This window comes from Pseudophryne corroboree, chromosome 11 (genome assembly GCF_028390025.1).
Source record: "Pseudophryne corroboree isolate aPseCor3 chromosome 11, aPseCor3.hap2, whole genome shotgun sequence".
In the NCBI taxonomy this organism is placed as follows: Eukaryota; Metazoa; Chordata; class Amphibia; order Anura; family Myobatrachidae; genus Pseudophryne; species Pseudophryne corroboree.
In genome coordinates, this window is record NC_086454.1 from 348,254,105 (window position 1) to 348,274,068 (window position 19,964).

The 19,964-nt window shown below is 48.9% G+C and overlaps 1 protein-coding gene across 3 annotated transcripts in view; it reads left to right on the top strand.

Moving 5' to 3' along the window:
- The window catches only part of CDH13 (cadherin 13), a 1,087,951-nt gene that overhangs the window by 920,469 nt on the left and 147,518 nt on the right, over positions 1–19,964 (top strand). For all 3 annotated transcript variants that reach the window (XM_063945965.1, XM_063945966.1, XM_063945967.1), the window contains one exon: positions 2,865–3,047. In XM_063945965.1, the coding sequence (XP_063802035.1) occupies positions 2,865–3,047 (183 nt within the window). The remainder of the gene's footprint in view (positions 1–2,864; positions 3,048–19,964) is intronic.

Sequence of the window (19,964 nt, forward strand, 5' to 3'; positions counted from 1 at the left end):
TCTCTGCACATGTTACATCTGCCCCCCCTGCAGTGCACATGGTTTTGCCCAACTGCTAACAAATTTGCTGCTGCGATCAACTCTGAATTAGGCCCTATGTCATTGTCAACATTCTTCTATTCTGTGCCGCTAATTGGATCTGAGATGACGCTGTCATTTTTACTATACTGTGGTTTCCTCAGTGAACTACTTGGGGTACAACATTCAGTATGATAAAGATGGCTGTACTGTAGTATGGTTGGACACAAAGGGGCTGATAAATGCAGGGTCACTGAGACTTTGGGGGAGGCACTGTTGCTTAGTGGCGGCATGTGCATCCAAGGCTCTTTAGTGTGGCATTATAGGGGGGATGTGCTTACCTTACCCCTTGCCCCCCTATAGACCAGGTAATCTGTCCCCACCTACCTGGATAAGTGTCAAAATATACACAGCAATATTCTATAATGCTCTGATCTCGCCACATGCAAACAAGATTTGGTATTCCCCAGTACCTTTTCTTTCAGTACTTCCAATGAAGATATTTCCAACGGGATGCGGTCATGTGACCGCCGCTCAGGATCCTGGCATCGGCAGGATCTACCAGGGACTATTCCCACGACACCCACAGAGTGGGGATAGAACCTGTGTTGAACCCGTAAGGGTCTTTGTTGCGCTCGCCCCCACCCCCCTCACCGGAATCCTGCGGTTGGGATCCCAGGATCGGTATACCAACCTCTGGGATCCCCACCGCCAGTCTCGCAGCCCCAACCCATTTCCAACATAACCCATCCACCTCGGTGTCGCTTTGCTTTCAACGCTACTTGTCCTAAGGGCACACATTCTCCTTACAGTATATCAATCTATTGTGGAACATAACCGGATCATCACCAACTCAGACAGGAGGAGGACATGGGTGAAGCTTCATGCCCCTGGAAACTGGGACAAGATTAGGGAAGCCTCTCAGCTTCTATCTGTGTGGAAAGCAGTGAAAATGCATGCAAGACATACTTGCCTACTCTCCCGGAAGCTGCGGGAGGCTCCCGTTTTTTTGGGGTAGCCCCACGCACCCCCGGAAGAGTAGGCAGGTCTCCCGTATCCTGCTCGCACCCTAGTGATGCGGGTAGGATGGAGAGATAATCTCCCGTATTCGCGGGAATGGGTTAAAATGACGCGAATCGCATCATTTTAGTCCCGACCCCTTCCCGCGGACCCACAAATTACGGCGTTTCCCGATGTGGGGGCTGGGCTAAATGATGTCACAGGCCGGCCCCGCCCCCTGAAGTCTCCTGCTGCGTCTCCTCTGGAGGAGCTATTTAAAGTAGGCAACCCTGATGCAAGATCTGTTTTATTTTTTATCGCTGGTCTCAGATGCCTAAAGATCTGCACTCCATTTTCCAACTGTGTTAGCGTTTTGTTAGCGATTCTGTGACTCTCTCACAGTGGTGATGTACTAAAATTGCCGCCCTCTGAAGGGAGATTCACAGTCTAATTCTAATTCAGGTGATCACGAGTCTGCCTTTCCTAATCCTTGCTTTCACGCCCCATTCCGAACACCCCTCAGTCCGATCTCGCAAAACTCTCCCGTGGGTAGGCTTGAGCTGATCGCAGTGCCTCTTGCAACTTTCCTGCACTGCTTCCAAACCCAGATGTAAAGTGATTCTAAAAGCGATCACTCAGAATGTTTTTTGTTTCGGTTCTAACGTGGACTTTTCTCAAGATACCGTGGGACTGCGTACTTTCTTTGCGGTAAACCCCTGTCCAATATTGGTGGTCATTCCGAGTTGATCACTAGCTGCATTTGGTCGCTGTGCAGCGATGAGGCAAAAAATTGGCACTTCTGCACATGCGTATGCGGTGCAATGCGCACGCGCGACGTACTATTACAACTAACAAAGTAGTTTCACACAGGGTCTAGCGAAGCTTTTCAGTCGCACTGCTGACCGCAGAGTGATTGACATGAAGTGGGCGTTTCTGGGTGTCAACTGACCGTTTTCAGGGAGTGTTCAAAAAAACGCAGGCGTGCCAGGAAAAACGCAGGCGTGGCTGGGCGAACGCAGGGCGTGTTCGTGACATCAAAACAGGAACTGAACAGTCTGAAGTGATTGCAAGCGCTGAGTAGGTATTGAGCTACTCTAAAACTGCACAAAAAAATGATGCCGCCGCTCTGCGATCCTTTCATTCGCACTTCTGCTAAGCTAAAATACACTCCCAGTGGGCGGCGGCATAGCGTTTGCACGGCTGCTAAAAATGGCTAGCGAGCGAACAACTCGGAATGACCCCCATTGTCACTGCCTGTCTGCACAGATTTTATATATGTTGTATCAACTTGTATCTACGACTGTACAGACACTACACATAAACGTAGAGAGTTACACAATTCTATATCCGTTATTGTGTGTGTGTGTGTGTGTGTGTGTGTGTGTGTGTGTGTGTGTGTGTGTGTGTGTGTGTGTGTGTATTTCTTGCTAAAATATGGTAATGTGCAATTTAGGGGAAAAAACGTATTACTTTGAAATAACTCTAAATAACTCATTTCATCGCCAAAAAGAGAGAAATATTATTTGAGACTGACTGGTTTATGCTTTTCCTATAGGTGATTTGTTTATTGCAGGTGAAAGATTTACAGCTTCGGAATACTATTTCCCAGCCTCGTCTTGCGGCAATCTGTCACAAGTAGAGGTTGTTAAAGAGTAATATCTCATCTATTTTCTGTAAACAGATTCATTGTTCTGGGTTTAAGGAAATAAACTTTCTTTGAAGAAACAAATAGTTTGTTCCTTTCGCTGCCGTTCTATTCAGTGTTATGTAACTTTTGCTAAATTGAAAATCTGGTTTTGTTACGTTTGCTTTGTGTAACTTTTCTAACTTTGTTTCTTTTGTCTCAGTTTCAGGCCACAGTTAAGGAAGGGGTGACTGGGGTGATGGTGAATCTGACTGTTAACGATAAGGACGACCCAAACACGGGTGCTTGGAAGGCAGTGTATACAATCATCAATGGGAACCCCGGACAGAGCTTTGAAATTCACACCAATCCAAACACAAACGAGGGGATGCTTTCTGTGGTTAAAGTAAGTAATCATTGTCTTTTATATAATCTAACATTGTGCAAAATGCATCACAGAATATAAAGGGTTAATGCCACATCAAAATGATTTTGCTTATTTAAAGTCATACTATACGTTATCATCATACTGTGCTGTCCTTTACTGAAGTAACTCCCGATAATTGCAAAAGGATATTACACATGAAATTGGCTGTTGAAAGCTCAGACACTCTTGGCAGGTGGATGAATAAGCCTCTGTAAACATAGAAGTACTCAGTAAATTCCACAGTTAAAGTTGTTGCTACAGACTTACCTAGATCACCTATTCGTAACTAGTCATGTGACAGCAACAGTGTGTTTCTGAGTTTTTCAGTGCTTGTTTCAGGCTGTAGCCCTTTTTCAAGTATGAGAGGTAGAAGATGTTATTGCAGTATGTTGTACAAAACATGTGAAGTTAGGCTTTAATCTTAGGCGTGACTTGTTCCCAGAATCTGTGGGACGTACAATATAGGAAGCCGTAGACAAATCTGATTGCTCCTTGGCTTCTGTGTAATATCCACTCAGTGTTAAACCACTTGACTTGGGGTGCAAAAGCCTACCTCGTATTAAAGGCACATACAGGAGAACTATGTTTAAACAGTGATCACACGAGCCACAAACTGTTCACTAGGGCTCATGGTGGCTCTATTACTAGTGCAGTACAGCTTAGTCTGACCCCTATATGCCATTCACTATGACATTTCTCTGACGTCCTAGTGGATGCTGGGTACTCCGTAAGGACCATGGGGAATAGACGGGCTCCGCAGGAGACTGGGCACTCTTAAAAGAAAGATTAGGTACTATCTGGTGTGCACTGGCTCCTCCCTCTATGCCCCTCCTCCAGACCTCAGTTAGAATCTGTGCCCGGCCAGAGCTGGATGCACCTAGTGGGCTCTCCTGAGCTTACTAGAAAAGAAAGTATTTGTTAGGTTTTTTATTTTCAGTGAGATCTGCTGGCAACAGACTCACCGCTACGAGGGACTGAGGGGAGAGAAGCAAACCTACCTGCTTGCAGCTAGCTTGTGCTTCTAAGACTACTGGACACCATTAGCTCCAGAGGGATCGAACACAGGGCCCGACCTCGATTGTCCGTTCCCGGAGCCGCGCCGCCGTCCCCCTTGCAGAGCCAGAAGACGGAAGAACCAGGAGAAAATCGGCGGCTGAAGACTCCGGTCTTCAATAAGGTAGCGCACAGCACTGTAGCTGTGCGCCATTGCTCCCACAGCACACCACACGCTCCGGTCACTGGTGGGTGCAGGGCGCTGGGGGGGGGGGGCGCCCTGGGCTGCAATAAGTATACCTTTTGGCAAATGTGCACATAATACAGTTATAAACTGTATATGTGCCTAATCCCCCGCCATTAACATTATTAAAAAAGCGGGAGAAGCCCGCCGCGGAGGGGGCGGGGCTATCTCCCTCAGCACACCGGCGACATTTTCTCTTCACAGCTCCGCTGGAAGGACGCTCCCCAGGCTCTCCCCTGCAGTATACACTACAAGAAGGGTAAAAAAGAGAGGGGGGGGACACATAAATTTAGGCGCAAAAGGTGATATAAGCAGCTATTGGGGGAAAATTCACTTTGTGTTAGTGTAAATCCCTCTGTTATATAGCGCTCTGGTGTGTGCTGGCATACTCTCTCTCTGTCTCCCCAAAGGACTTTGTGGGGTCCTGTCCTCAGTCAGAGCATTCCCTGTGTGTGTACGGTGTGTCGGTACGGCTGTGTCGACATGTTTGATGAGGACGCTTACGTGGAGGCGGAGCAAGAGCCGATAAGTGTGATGTCGCCCCCATGCGGGGCCGACACCAGAGTTGATGGATATGTGGAAGGTATTAACCGACAGTGTCAACTCCTTGCATAAAAGGTTCGATGACGTTAACAGCTTTGGGACAGCCGGCATCTGAGCCCGCGCCTGCCCAGGCGTCTCAGAGGCCATCAGGGGCTCAAAAATGCCCGCTACCTCAGATGGCAGACACAGATGTCGACACGGAGTCTGACTCCAGTGTAGACGACGATGAGACAAATCTACAGTCCACAAGGGCCATCCGATGCATGATTACGGCAATGAAAAATGTGTTGCACATTTCTGACATTAACCCGGTTACCACTAAAAAGGGTATTATGTTTGGGGAGAAAAAGCAGCCAGTGACTTTTCCCCCATCTGATGAGTTAAATGAATTGTGTGAAGAAGCGTGGTGTTCCCCAGATAAGAAATTAGTGATTTCTAAGCGGTTACTAATGGCGTACCCTTTCCCGCCAACGGACAGGTTACGTTGGGAAACATCCCCTAGGGTGGACAAGGCGCTCACACGCTTATCAAAAAAGGTGGCACTACCGTCTCAGGATACGGCCGCCTTAAAGGAGCCTGCAGATAGAAAGCAGGAGGCTATCCTGAAGTCTGTGTATACACACTCAGGTACTATACTGAGACCTGCAATTGCTTCAGCATGGATGTGTAGTGCTGCAGCTGCTTGGTCTGATACCCTGTCAGATAACATTGATTCCCTTGACAGGGATACTATTTTGCTAACCATAGAGCATATTAAAGACGTCGTCTTATATATGAGGGATGCACAGAGGGACATTTGCCGGCTGGCATCTAGAATTAATGCAATGTCCATTTCTGCCAGGAGAGTATTATGGACTCGGCAGTGGACAGGTGATGCTGATTCTAAAAGGCACATGGAGATTTTGCCTTATAAGGGTGAGGAATTGTTTGGGGACGGTCTCTCGGACCTCGTATCCACAGCAACAGCTGGGAAGTCGACTTTTTTACCTCAGGTTCCCTCACAGCCTAAGAAAGCACCGTATTATCAAGTACAGTCCTTTCGGCCTCAGAAAGGCAAGCGGGTCAGAGGCGCGTCCTTTCTGCCCAGAGGCAGGGGTAGAGGAAAGAAGCTGCACCAGGCAGCCAGTTCCCAGGAACAAAAATCCTCCCCTGCTTCCACTAAGTCCACCGCATGACGCTGGGGCTCCACAGGTGGAGCCAGGTGCGGTGGGGGCGCGTCTCCGGAACTTCAGCAACCAGTGGGTTCGCTCACAGGTGGATCTCTGGGTTCTACAAGTGGTATCTCAGGGATACAAGCTGGAGTTCGAGGCGTCTCCCCCTCGCCGTTACCTCAAATCAGCCTTGCCAGCTGCTCCCAAGGAAAGGGAGGTAGTACTGGCGGCAATTCACAAGCTGTACCTTCAGCAGGTGATAATCAACGTTCCCCTCCTTCAACAGGGACGGGGTTACTATTCCACAATGTTTGTGGTACCGAAACCAGACGGTTCGGTGAGACCCATTCTAAATTTGAAATCCTTGAACACTTATATAAGGAAGTTCAAGTTCAAAATGGAATCGCTCAGGGCGGTTATTGCAAGCCTGAAAGAGGGGGATTTTATGGTGTCACTGGACATCAAGGATGCTTACCTACATGTCCCCATTTACCCACCTCACCAGGAGTACCTCAGGTTTGTGGTACAGGACTGTCATTACCAATTCCAGACGTTGCCGTTTGGTCTGTCCACGGCACCGAGGGTATTTACCAAGGTAATGGCCGAAATAATGATACTCCTTCGAAAGAAGGGAGTTATAATTATCCCGTACTTGGACGATCTCCTTATAAAGGCAAGGTCCAAGGAGCAGTTGTTAGTCGGAGTAGCACTATCTCGGGAAGTGCTACAACAGCACGGCTGGATTCTGAATATCCCAAAGTCGCAGCTGATTCCTACGACGCGTCTGCTGTTCTTGGGCATGATTCTGGACACAGAACAGAAGAAGGTGTTTCTCCCGGAGGAGAAGGCCCAGGAATTGTCATCTCTGGTCAGGGACCTCCTGAAACCAAAACAGGTGTCGGTGCATCACTGCACGCGAGTCCTGGGAAAGATGGTAGCTTCTTACGAAGCAATTCCCTTCGGCAGGTTCCATGCAAGGATCTTTCAGTAGGATCTGTTAGACAAGTGGTCCGGATCGCATCTTCAGATGCATCGGTTGATCACCCTGTCCCCGAGGGCCAGGGTGTCTCTGCTGTGGTGGCTGCAGAGTGCTCATCTTCTCGAGGGCCGCAGATTCGGCATTCAGGACTGGGTCCTGGTGACCACGGATGCAAGCCTCCGAGGTTGGGGGGCAGTCACTCAGGGAAGAAACTTCCAAGGACAGTGGTCGAGTCAGGAGACTTCCCTACACATAAATATTCTGGAACTAAGGGCCATTTACAATGCCCTGAGTCAAGCAGAACCCCTGCTTCAAAACCAACCGGTGCTGATTCAGTCAGACAACATCACGGCGGTCGCCCATGTAAACCGACAGGGCGGCACAAGAAGCAGGATGGCGATGGCAGAAGCCACAAGGATTCTTCGATGGGCGGAGAATCACGTGCTAGCACTGTCAGCGGTGTTCATTCCGGGAGTGGACAACTGGGAAGCAGACTTCCTCAGCAGGCACGACCTCCACCCGGGAGAGTGGGGACTTCATCCAGAAGTCTTCAAGCTGATTGTAAATCGTTGGGAAAGGCCACAGGTGGACATGATGGCGTCCCGCCTCAACAAAAAGCTAAAAAGATATTGCGCCAGGTCAAGGGACCCTCAGGCGATAGCGGTGGACGCTCTAGTGACACCGTGGGTGTACCAGTCGGTTTATGTGTTCCCTCCTCTTCCTCTCATACCAAAGGTACTGAGGATAATAAGAAAGAGAGGAGTAAGAACTATACTCATCGTTCCGGATTGGCCAAGAAGAACTTGGTACCCGGAACTACAAGAAATTATCTCAGAGGACCCTTGGCCTCTACCTCTCAGACAGGACCTGCTACAGCAGGGGGCCTGTGTGTACCAAGACTTACCGCGGCTGCGTTTGACGGCATGGCGGTTGAACGCCGGATCCTAATGGAAAAGGGCATTCCGGAGGAAGTCATTCCTACGCTGATAACAGCTAGGAAGGATGTGACAGCAAAACATTATCACCGCATATGGCGAAAATATGTTGCTTGGTGTGAGGCTATGAAGGCCCCAACAGAGGAATTTCAGCTGGTCGATTTCTGCACTTCCTGCAGTCAGGAGTGACTATGGGCCTAAAATTGGGATCCATTAAAGTCCAGATTTCGGCCCTGTCTATTTTCTTTCAAAAAGAACTGGCTTCACTGCCTGAAGTTCAGACGTTTGTTAAGGGAGTGCTGCATATTCAGCCCCCTTTTGTGCCTCCAGTGGCACCTTGGGATCTCAACGTTGTGTTGGATTTCCTAAAATCACATTGATTTGAGTCACTTCAGACCGTGGAGTTGAAGTATCTCACGTGGAAGGTAGTCATGCTGTTGGCCTTGGCCTCAGCTAGGCGTGTGTCAGAATTGGCGGCTTTGTCCTGTAAAAGCCCATATCTAATTTTCCATATGGACAGGGCAGAATTGAGGACTCGTCCCCAATTTCTCCCAAAGGTGGTATCAGCGTTTCATTTGAACCAACCTATTGTGGTGCCTGCGGCTACTCGGGACTTGGAGGATTCCAAGTTGCTGGACGTAGTCCAGGCCCTGAAAATCTATGTTTCCAGGACGGCTAGAGTCAGAAAAACTGACTCGCTGTTTATCCTGCATGCACCCAACAAGCTGGGTGCTCCTGCTTCAAAGCAGACTATTGCTCGCTGGATCTGTAGCACGATTCAACTTGCACATTCTGCGGCTGGACTGCCGCATCCTAAATCAGTAAAAGCCCATTCCACGAGGAAGGTGGGCTCTTCTTGGGCGGCTGCCCGAGGGGTCTCGGCTTTACAACTTTGCCGAGCTGCTACTTGGTCGGGTTCAAACACTTTTGCAAAGTTCTACAAGTTTGATACCCTGGCTGAGGAGGACCTTGAGTTTGCTCATTTGGTGCTGCAGAGTCATCCGCACTCTCCCGCCCGTTTGGGAGCTTTGGTATAATCCCCATGGTCCTTACGGAGTACCCAGCATCCACTAGGACGTCAGAGAAAATAAGAATTTACTCACCGGTAATTCTATTTCTCGTAGTCCGTAGTGGATGCTGGGAGCCCGTCCCAAGTGCGGACTTTCCGCAATACATGTATATAGTTATTGCTTAACTATAGGGTTATTGTTATGAGCCATCTGTTGAATGAGGCTCAGTTGTTGTTCATACTGTTAACTGGGTATAGTTATCACAAGTTGTACGGTGTGATTGGTGTGGCTGGTATGAGTCTTACCCTGGATTCCAAATCCTTTCCTTGTAATGTCAGCTCTTCCGGGCACAGTTTCCCTAACTGAGGTCTGGAGGAGGGGCATAGAGGGAGGAGCCAGTGCACACCAGATATAGTACCTAATTTTTCTTTTAAGAGTGCCCAGTCTCCTTCGGAGCCCGTCTATTCCCCATGGTCCTTACGGAGTACCCAGCATCCACTACGGACTACGAGAAATAGAATTACCGGTGAGTAAATTCTTATTTTTACTGCTGCCGGTTAGACTGCCAACAGGTTTTAAATGTTGACATTCACAAATGTCGACATGTTCATAATGTTGACATTTAATCTGTCACCAGAATGCCAACATACTTTTTTTGCCTATTTTAACCTATGTTGACGCTGGTGTTGGCAGGTTTAAATGTCAACCTTATGTCTACAGTATGTCAACATTCTGGTGACAACTTTTCATACTACTGTACACCAGTTCCAGCACTTTGGCTCTACAGTCTTTGGAAAAGCTCTTATACCTGTAGTACAGGCCATGCTGCTGATGAAGACCTTTCCTAGGGTGCAGCAGTAGACATGAGTGGAGATAATTTGGTAGGCCATGGGCAGAGGGGCCTGATGAGAGAAATGGGGGGCAGCTAAGACACACAATGGAGGAAGAAGGCAGACCCACAAGAGACAGTGAGTGATGTAAGAAGAGACAGCGAAGACTGGAAGGCCATGACTCAGGGTGGGTGGTTGCAACGAGCGTTCTCCTTAGCGTTCTCTCTAATATGGGACAGACTAGTGCCGTTGTCCGAGGCGTGTAGACGTCATCCGCCATCACAGCACAGATACATATATCTCTATACACCGAGCCCTTTATATCATTTTGCTCCCAGTCTATAACTGCTGGATGCAGGGATTTCCCGTCGTCTCCTGTCTGTCTCATCTCCCATGCAGAACACAACCCCCCCCGTAATGACACTGACAAATAGCAGAGCATTAACAATGGGGAATGTTCATGCAACGGCTTATACACAATATATGAAGAGTTCCTGCTTTCATCTCAGTGCTCATCCATTTTTAATAACTCTTTGTTTATCTTTGTCATTACTCTGCTGGGATTAAAAACGATCATATACATTGCGGCTCATACATACCCCTGTCATCGAGTGATCGCAGTATTGTGTTCTGTATGCAAGAGGAGAGCGGAATCAGGGCAGCGACAGACTCAGCAGGGCGAGGATCGGCGCGTAGCCAGAACCCCCTTCTAGAGAGAAACCTCTCCACGGCAGTTGCTCATTTTATGCCCCACAGTAGTGCCCTAGTTACTGTTATGCCCCATAGTAGTGCCCTAGTTACTGTTATGCCCCATAGTACTGCCCTAGTTACTGTTATGCCCCATAGTAGTGCCCTAGTTACTGTTATGCCCCATAGTGGTGCACTAGTTACCGTTATGCCCCATAGTAGTGCCCTAGTTACTGTTATGCCCCATAGTAGTGCCCTAGTTACTGTTATGCCCCATAGTAGTGCCCTAGTTACTGTTATGCCCCATAGTAGTGCCCTAGTTACTGTAATGCCCCATAGTAGTGCCCTAGTTACTGTAATGCCCCATAGTAGTGCCCTAGTTACTGTTATGCCCCATAGTAGTGCCCTAGTTACTGTTATGCCCCATAGTGGTGCACTAGTTACCGTTATGCCCCATAGTAGTGCCCTAGTTACTGTTATGCCCCATAGTAGTGCCCTAGTTACTGTTATGCCCCATAGTGGTGCACTAGTTACCGTTATGCCCCATAGTAGTGCCCTAGTTACTGTTATGCCCCATAGTAGTGCCCTAGTTACTGTTATGCCCCATAGTAGTGCACTAGTTAATGTTATGCCCCATAGTAGTGCCCTAGTTACTGTAATGCCCCATAGTAGTGCCCTAGTTACTGTTATGTCCCATAGTGGTGCCCTAGTTACTGTTATGCCCCACAGTAGTGCCCTAGTTACTGTTATGCTCCATAGTAGTGCCCTAGTTACTGTTATGCCCCATAGTAGTGCACTAGTTAATGTTATGCCCCATAGTAGTGCCCTAGTTACTGTAATGCCCCATAGTAGTGCCCTAGTTACTGTTATGTCCCATAGTAGTGCCCTAGTTACTGTTATGTCCCATAGTAGTGCCCTAGTTACTGTTATGCCCCATAGTAGTGCCCTAGTTACTGTTATGCCCCATAGTAGTGCCCTAGTTACTGTTATGTCCCATAGTAGTGCCCTAGTTACTGTTATGTCCCATAGTAGTGCCCTAGTTACTGTTATGCCCCATAGTAGTGCCCTAGTTACTGTTATGTCCCATAGTAGTGTCCTAGTTACTGTTATGCCCCATAGCAGTGCCCTAGTTACTGTTATGTCCCATAGTAGTGCACTAGTTAATGTTATGCCCCATAGTAGTGCACTAGTTAATGTTATGCCCCATAGTAGTGCACTAGTTACTGTTATGCCCCATAGTAGTGCCCTAGTTAATGTTATGCCCCATAGTAGTGCACTAGTTAATGTTATGCCCCATAGTAGTGCCCTAGTTACGGTTATGCCCCATAGTAGTGCCCTAGTTACTATTATGCCCCATAGTAGTGCCATAGTTACTGTTATGCCCCATAGTAGTGCCCTAGTTACTATTATGCCCCATAGTAGTGCCATAGTTACTGTTATGCCCCATAGTAGTGCCCTAGTTACTGTTATGCCCCATAGTAGTGCACTAGTTAATGTTATGCCCCATAGTAGTGCCCTAGTTACTATTATGCTCCATAGTAGTGCCCTAGTTACTGTTATGCCCCATAGTAGTGCACTAGTTAATGTTATGCCCCATAGTAGTGCCCTAGTTACTATTATGCTCCATAGTAGTGCCCTAGTTACTATTATGCCCCATAGTAGTGCACTAGTTAATGTTATGTCCCATAGTAGTGCCCTAGTTACTGTTATGCCCCATAGTAGTGCCCTAGTTACTATTATGCCCCATAGTAGTGCCCCAGTTACTTTTATGCCCCATAATAGTGCACTAGTTAATGTTATGCCCCATAGTAGTGCCCTAGTTACTATTATGCCCCATAGTAGTGCCCTAGTTACTATTATGCCCCATAGTAGTGCCCTAGTTACTATTATGCCCCATAGTAGTGCACTAGTTAAGGTTATGCCCCATAGTAGTGCCCTAGTTACTATTATGCCCCATAGTAGTGCCCCAGTTACTTTTATGCCCCATAATAGTGCCCTAGTTACTGTTATGCCCCATAGTAGTGCCCTAGTTCATGTTATGCCCCATAGTAGTGCCCTAGTTACTGTTATGCCCCATAGTAGTGACCTAGTTAATGGTATGCCCCATAGTGGTACCCTAGTTACTGTTATGCCCCATAGTGGTGCCCTAGTTACTGTTATGCCCCATAGTAGTGACCTAGTTATTGTTATGCCCCATAGTAGTGCCCTAGTTACTGTTATGCCTCATAATAGTGCCCTAGTTACTGTTATGCCCCATAGTAGTGCCCTAGTTACTTTTATGCCCCATAATAGTGCCCTAGTTACTGTTATGCCTCATAATAGTGCCCTAGTTCATGTTATGCCCCATAGTAGTGCCCTAGTTCATTTTATGCCCCATAGTAGTGCCCTAGCTACTGTTATGCCCCATAGTAGTGCCCTAGTTCACGTTATACCATACAGTGCACCCAGTTCATAGTATGCCATGTTATAGTGCCCCAAGTTAACAAAAAGGGTCAAAACACGGACACTGCAACATCCAACTCATAATCTGCAATGGGGAATTCAGAGGTGCAATTTATTAACCTTTGAGAGGTTCAGCGTTTCACAGTTACCTAACGCCATCTACAGAGGTTCTGAGCATACGGAAACTTCACTTCACATACTGGCGCATTACATTTCATAGGATACATCTTTACTGGTGATAAATGGAATTAATTTCAATGGGAATACGCAACTTCTCTAGATGATACTTGATTGCCCTGTAGCCTAGTGTAGACCACGGAGCTCCCCGCTGGGGAATGCTATTTCGCATGAACATCCCCCTCCCCCAACTCACTGCAAACCGCACAACACATTATATCGCTGCGATAAGTACTGCTGCAATCACAGGGCAATGGTAAAAAGACCCCTCAGAATTTATATTGTAAGTTCCTGCAATATATACCCATGATATAACAGTGAGCGGGTAACACCGACACATTCACATGGTGCTGCCTTTCTGCGTTTCAGCCTCTGGACTGTGATATAACAGCGGGCGGGTAACACTGACACATTCACATGGTGCTGCCTTTCTGCATTTCAGCCTCTGGACTGTGATATAACAGCGGGCGGGTAACACTGACACATTCACATGGTGCTGCCTTTCTGCGTTTCAGCCTCTGGACTGTGATATAACAGCGGGCGAGTAACACTGACACATTCACATGGTGCTGCCTTTCTGCGTTTCAGCCTCTGGACTGTGATATAACAGCGGGCGAGTAACACTGACACATTCACATGGTGCTGCCTTTCTGCGTTTCAGCCTCTGGACTGTGATATAACAGTGAGCGGGTAACACTGACACATTCACATGGTGCTGCCTTTTTGCGTTTCAGCCTCTGGACTGTGATATAACAGCGGGCGGGTAACACTGACACATTCACAAGGTGCTGCCTGTCTGCGTTTCAGCCTCTGGACTGTGATATAACAGCGGGCGGGTAACACTGACACATTCACATGGTGCTGCCTTTGTACGTTTCAGCCTCTGGACTGTGATATAACAGCGGGCGGGTAACACTGACACATTCACATGGTGCTGCCTTTCTGCGTTTCAGCCTCTGGACTGTGATATAACAGCGGGCGGGTAACACTGACACATTCACATGGTGCTGCCTTTGTACGTTTCAGCCTCTGGACTGTGATATAACAGCGGACGGGTAACACTGACACATTCACATGGTGCTGCCTGTCTGCGTTTCAGCCTCTGGACTGTGATATAACAGCGGGCGGGTAACACTGACACATTCACATGGTGCTGCCTTTGTACGTTTCAGCCTCTGGACTGTGATATAACAGCGGGCGGGTAACACTGACACATTCACATGGTGCTGCCTTTCTGCATTTCAGCCTCTGGACTGTGATATAACAGCGGGCGGGTAACACTGACACATTCACATGGTGCTGCCTTTCTGCGTTTCAGCCTCTGGACTGTGATATAACAGCGGGCGAGTAACACTGACACATTCACATGGTGCTGCCTTTCTGCGTTTCAGCCTCTGGACTGTGATATAACAGCGGGCGGGTAACACTGACACATTCACAAGGTGCTGCCTGTCTGCGTTTCAGCCTCTGGACTGTGATATAACAGCGGGCGGGTAACACTGACACATTCACATGGTGTGTGCCTTTCTGCGTTTCAGCCTCTGGACTGTGATATAACAGCGGGCGGGTAACACTGACACATTCACAAGGTGCTGCTGTCTGCGTTTCAGCCTCTGGACTGTGATATAACAGCGGGCGGGTAACACTGACACATTCACATGGTGCTGCCTTTGTACGTTTCAGCCTCTGGACTGTGATATAACAGCGGACGGGTAACACTGACACATTCACATGGTGCTGCCTGTCTGCGTTTCAGCCTCTGGACTGTGATATAACAGCGGGCGGGTAACACTGACACATTCACATGGTGCTGCCTTTGTACGTTTCAGCCTCTGGACTGTGATATAACAGCGGGCGGGTAACACTGACACATTCACATGGTGCTGCCTTTCTGCATTTCAGCCTCTGGACTGTGATATAACAGCGGGCGGGTAACACTGACACATTCACATGGTGCTGCCTTTCTGCGTTTCAGCCTCTGGACTGTGATATAACAGCGGGCGAGTAACACTGACACATTCACATGGTGCTGCCTTTCTGCGTTTCAGCCTCTGGACTGTGATATAACAGCGGGCGGGTAACACTGACACATTCACAAGGTGCTGCCTGTCTGCGTTTCAGCCTCTGGACTGTGATATAACAGCGGGCGGGTAACACTGACACATTCACATGGTGTGTGCCTTTCTGCGTTTCAGCCTCTGGACTGTGATATAACAGCGGGCGGGTAACACTGACACATTCACAAGGTGCTGCCTGTCTGCGTTTCAGCCTCTGTACTGTGATATAACAGCGGGCGGGTAACACTGACACATTCACATGGTGCTGCCTTTGTACGTTTCAGCCTCTGGACTGTGATATAACAGCGGGTGGGTAACACTGACACATTCACATGGTGCTGCCTGTCTGCGTTTCAGCCTCTGGACTGTAATATAACAGCGGGTGGGTAACACTGACACATTCACATGGTGCTGCCTTTGTACGTTTCAGCCTCTGGACTGTGATATAACAGCGGGCGGGTAACACTGACACATTCACATGGTGCTGCCTTTCTGCATTTCAGCCTCTGGACTGTGATATAACAGCGGGCGGGTAACACTGACACATTCACATGGTGCTGCCTTTCTGCGTTTCAGCCTCTGGACTGTGATATAACAGCGGGCGAGTAACACTGACACATTCACATGGTGCTGCCTTTCTGCGTTTCAGCCTCTGGACTGTGATATAACAGCGGGCGGGTAACACTGACACATTCACATGGTGTGTGCCTTTCTGCGTTTCAGCCTCTGGACTGTGATATAACAGCGGGCGGGTAACACTGACACATTCACAAGGTGCTGCCTGTCTGCGTTTCAGCCTCTGGACTGTGATATAACAGCGGGCGGGTAACACTGACACATTCACATGGTGCTGCCTTTGTACGTTTCAGCCTCTGGACTGTGATATAACAGCGGGCGGGTAACACTGACACATTCACATGGTGCTGCCTGTCTGCGTTTCAGCCTCTGGACTGTGATATAACAGCGGGCGGGTAACACTGACACATTCACATGGTGCTGCCTTTGTACGTTTCAGCCTCTGGACTGTGATATAACAGCGGGCGGGTAACACTGACACATTCACATGGTGCTGCCTTTCTGCGTTTCAGCCTCTGGACTGTGATATAACAGCGGGCGGGTAACACTGACACCTTCACAAGGTGCTGCCTGTCTGCGTTTCATCCTCTGGACTGTGATATAACAGCAGGCGGGTAACACTGACACATTCACATGGTGCTGCCTTTCTGCGTTTCAGCCTCTGGACTGTGATATAACAGCGGGCGGGTAACACTGACACATTCACATGGTGCTGCCTTTCTGCGTTTCAGCCTCTGGACTGTGATATAACAGCAGGCGAGTAACACTGACACATTCACATGGTGCTGCCTTTCTGCGTTTCAACCTCTGGACTGTAATATAACAGCGGGCGGGTAACACTGACACATTCACATGGTGCTGCCTTTCTGCGTTTCAGCCTCTGGACTGTGATATAACAGCGGGCGGGTAACACTGACACATTCACATGGTGCTGCCTTTCTGCGTTTCAGCCTCTGGACTGTGATATAACAGCGGGCGGGTAACACTGACACATTCACATGGTGCTGCCTTTGTACGTTTCAGCCTCTGGACTGTGAGATAACAGCGGGCGGGTAACACTGACACATTCACATGGTGCTGCCTTTCTGCGTTTCAGCCTCTGGACTGTGATATAACAGCGGGCAGGTAACACTGACACATTCACATGGTGCTGCCTTTCTGCGTTTCAGCCTCTGGACTGTGATATAACAGCGGGCAGGTAACACTGACACATTCACATGGTGCTGCCTTTGTACGTTTCAGCCTCTGGACTGTGATATAACAGTGAGCGGGTAACACTGACACATTCACATGGTGCTGCCTTTCTGCGTTTCAGCCTCTGGACTGTGATATAACAGCGGGCGGGTAACACTGACACATTCACAAGGTGCTGCCTGTCTGCGTTTCAGCCTCTGGACTGTGATATAACAGCGGGCGGGTAACACTGACACATTCACATGGTGCTGCCTTTGTACGTTTCAGCCTCTGGACTGTGATATAACAGCGGGCGGGTAACACTGACACATTCACATGGTGCTGCCTTTCTGCGTTTCAGCCTCTGGACTGTGATATAACAGCGGGCGGGTAACACTGACACATTCACATGGTGCTGCCTTTGTACGTTGCAGCCTCTGGACTGTGATATAACAGCGGACGGGTAACACTGACACATTCACATGGTGCTGCCTGTCTGCGTTTCAGCCTCTGGACTGTGATATAACAGCGGGCGGGTAACACTGACACATTCACATGGTGCTGCCTTTGTACTTTTCAGCCTCTGGACTGTGATATAACAGCGGGCGGGTAACACTGACACATTCACATGGTGCTGCCTTTCTGCATTTCAGCCTCTGGACTGTGATATAACAGCGGGCGGGTAACACTGACACATTCACATGGTGCTGCCTTTCTGCGTTTCAGCCTCTGGACTGTGATATAACAGCGGGCGAGTAACACTGACACATTCACATGGTGCTGCCTTTCTGCGTTTCAGCCTCTGGACTGTGATATAACAGCGGGCGGGTAACACTGACACATTCACAAGGTGCTGCCTGTCTGCGTTTCAGCCTCTGGACTGTGATATAACAGCGGGCGGGTAACACTGACACATTCACATGGTGTGTGCCTTTCTGCGTTTCAGCCTCTGGATTGTGATATAACAGCGGGCGGGTAACACTGACACATTCACAAGGTGCTGCCTGTCTGCGTTTCAGCCTCTGGACTGTGATATAACAGCGGGCGGGTAACACTGACACATTCACATGGTGCTGCCTTTGTACGTTTCAGCCTCTGGACTGTGATATAACAGCGGGCGGGTAACACTGACACATTCACATGGTGCTGCCTGTCTGCGTTTCAGCCTCTGGACTGTAATATAACAGCGGGCGGGTAACACTGACACATTCACATGGTGCTGCCTTTGTACGTTTCAGCCTCTGGACTGTGATATAACAGCGGGCGGTAACACTGACACATTCACATGGTGCTGCCTTTCTGCATTTCAGCCTCTGGACTGTGATATAACAGCGGGCGGGTAACACTGACACATTCACATGGTGCTGCCTTTCTGCGTTTCAGCCTCTGGACTGTGATATAACAGCGGGCGGGTAACACTGACACATTCACATGGTGCTGCCTTTCTGCGTTTCAGCCTCTGGACTGTGATATAACAGCGGGCGGGTAACACTGACACATTCACAAGGTGCTGCCTGTCTGGGTTTCATCCTCTGGACTGTGATATAACAGCAGGCGGGTAACACTGACACATTCACATGGTGCTGCCTTTCTGCGTTCCAGCCTCTGGACTGTGATATAACAGCGGGCGGGTAACACTGACACATTCACATGGTGCTGCCTTTCTGCGTTTCAGCCTCTGGACTGTGATATAACAGCGGGCGAGTAACACTGACACATTCACATGGTGCTGCCTTTCTGCGTTTCAGCCTCTGGACTGTGATATAACAGCGGGCGGGTAACACTGACACATTCACATGGTGCTGCCTTTGTACATTTCAGCCTCTGGACTGTGATATAACAGCGGGCGGGTAACACTGACACATTCACATGGTGCTGCCTTTCTGCGTTTCAGCCTCTGGACTGTAATATAACAGCGGGCGGGTAACACTGACACATTCACAAGGTGCTGCCTGTCTGCGTTTCATCCTCTGGACTGTGATATAACAGCGGGCGGGTAACACTGACACATTCACATGGTGCTGCCTTTCTGCGTTTCAGCCTCTGGACTGTGATATAACAGCGGGCGAGTAACACTGACAAATTCACATGGTGCTGCCTTTCTGCGTTTCAGCCTCTGGACTGTAATATAACAGCGGGCGGGTAACACTGACACATTCACATGGTGCTGCCTTTGTACGTTTCAGCCTCTGGACTGTGATATAACAGCGGGCGGGTAACACTGACACATTCACATGGTGCTGCCTTTCTGCGTTTCAGCCTCTGGACTGTGATATAACAGCGGGCGGGAAACACTGACACATTCACATGGTGCTGCCTTTCTGCGTTTCAGCCTCTGGACTGTGATATAACAGCGGGCGGGTAACACTGACACATTCACATGGTGCTGCCTTTCTGCGTTTCAGCCTCTGGACTGTGATATAACAGTGGGCGGGTAACACTGACACATTCACATGATGCTGCCTTTCTGCGTTTCAGCCTCTGGACTGTGATATAACAGCGGGCGGGTAACACTGACACATTCACATGGTGCTGCCTTTCTGCGTTTCAGCCTCTGGACTGTGATATAACAGCGGGCGGGTAACACTGACACATTCACATGGTGCTGCCTTTCTGCGTTTCAGCCTCTGGACTGTGATATAACAGCGGGCGGGTAACACTGACACATTCACATGGTGCTGCCTTCTGCGTTTCAGCCTCTGGACTGTGATATAACAGCGGGCGGGTAACACTGACACATTCACATGGTGCTGCCTTTCTGCGTTTCAGCCTCTGGACTGTGATATAACAGCGGGCGGGTAACACTGACACATTCACATGGTGCTGCCTTTCTGCGTTTCAGCCTCTGGACTGTAATATAACAGCGGGCGGGTAACACTGACACATTCACATGGTGCTGCCTTTCTGCGTTTCAGCCTCTGGACTGTGATATAACAGCGGGCGGGTAACACTGACACATTCACATGGTGCTGCCTTTGTACGTTTCAGCCTCTGGACTGTGATATAACAGCTGGCGGGTAACACTGACACATTCACATGGTGCTGCCTGTCTGCGTTTCAGCCTCTGGACTGTGATATAACAGCGGGCGGGTAACACTG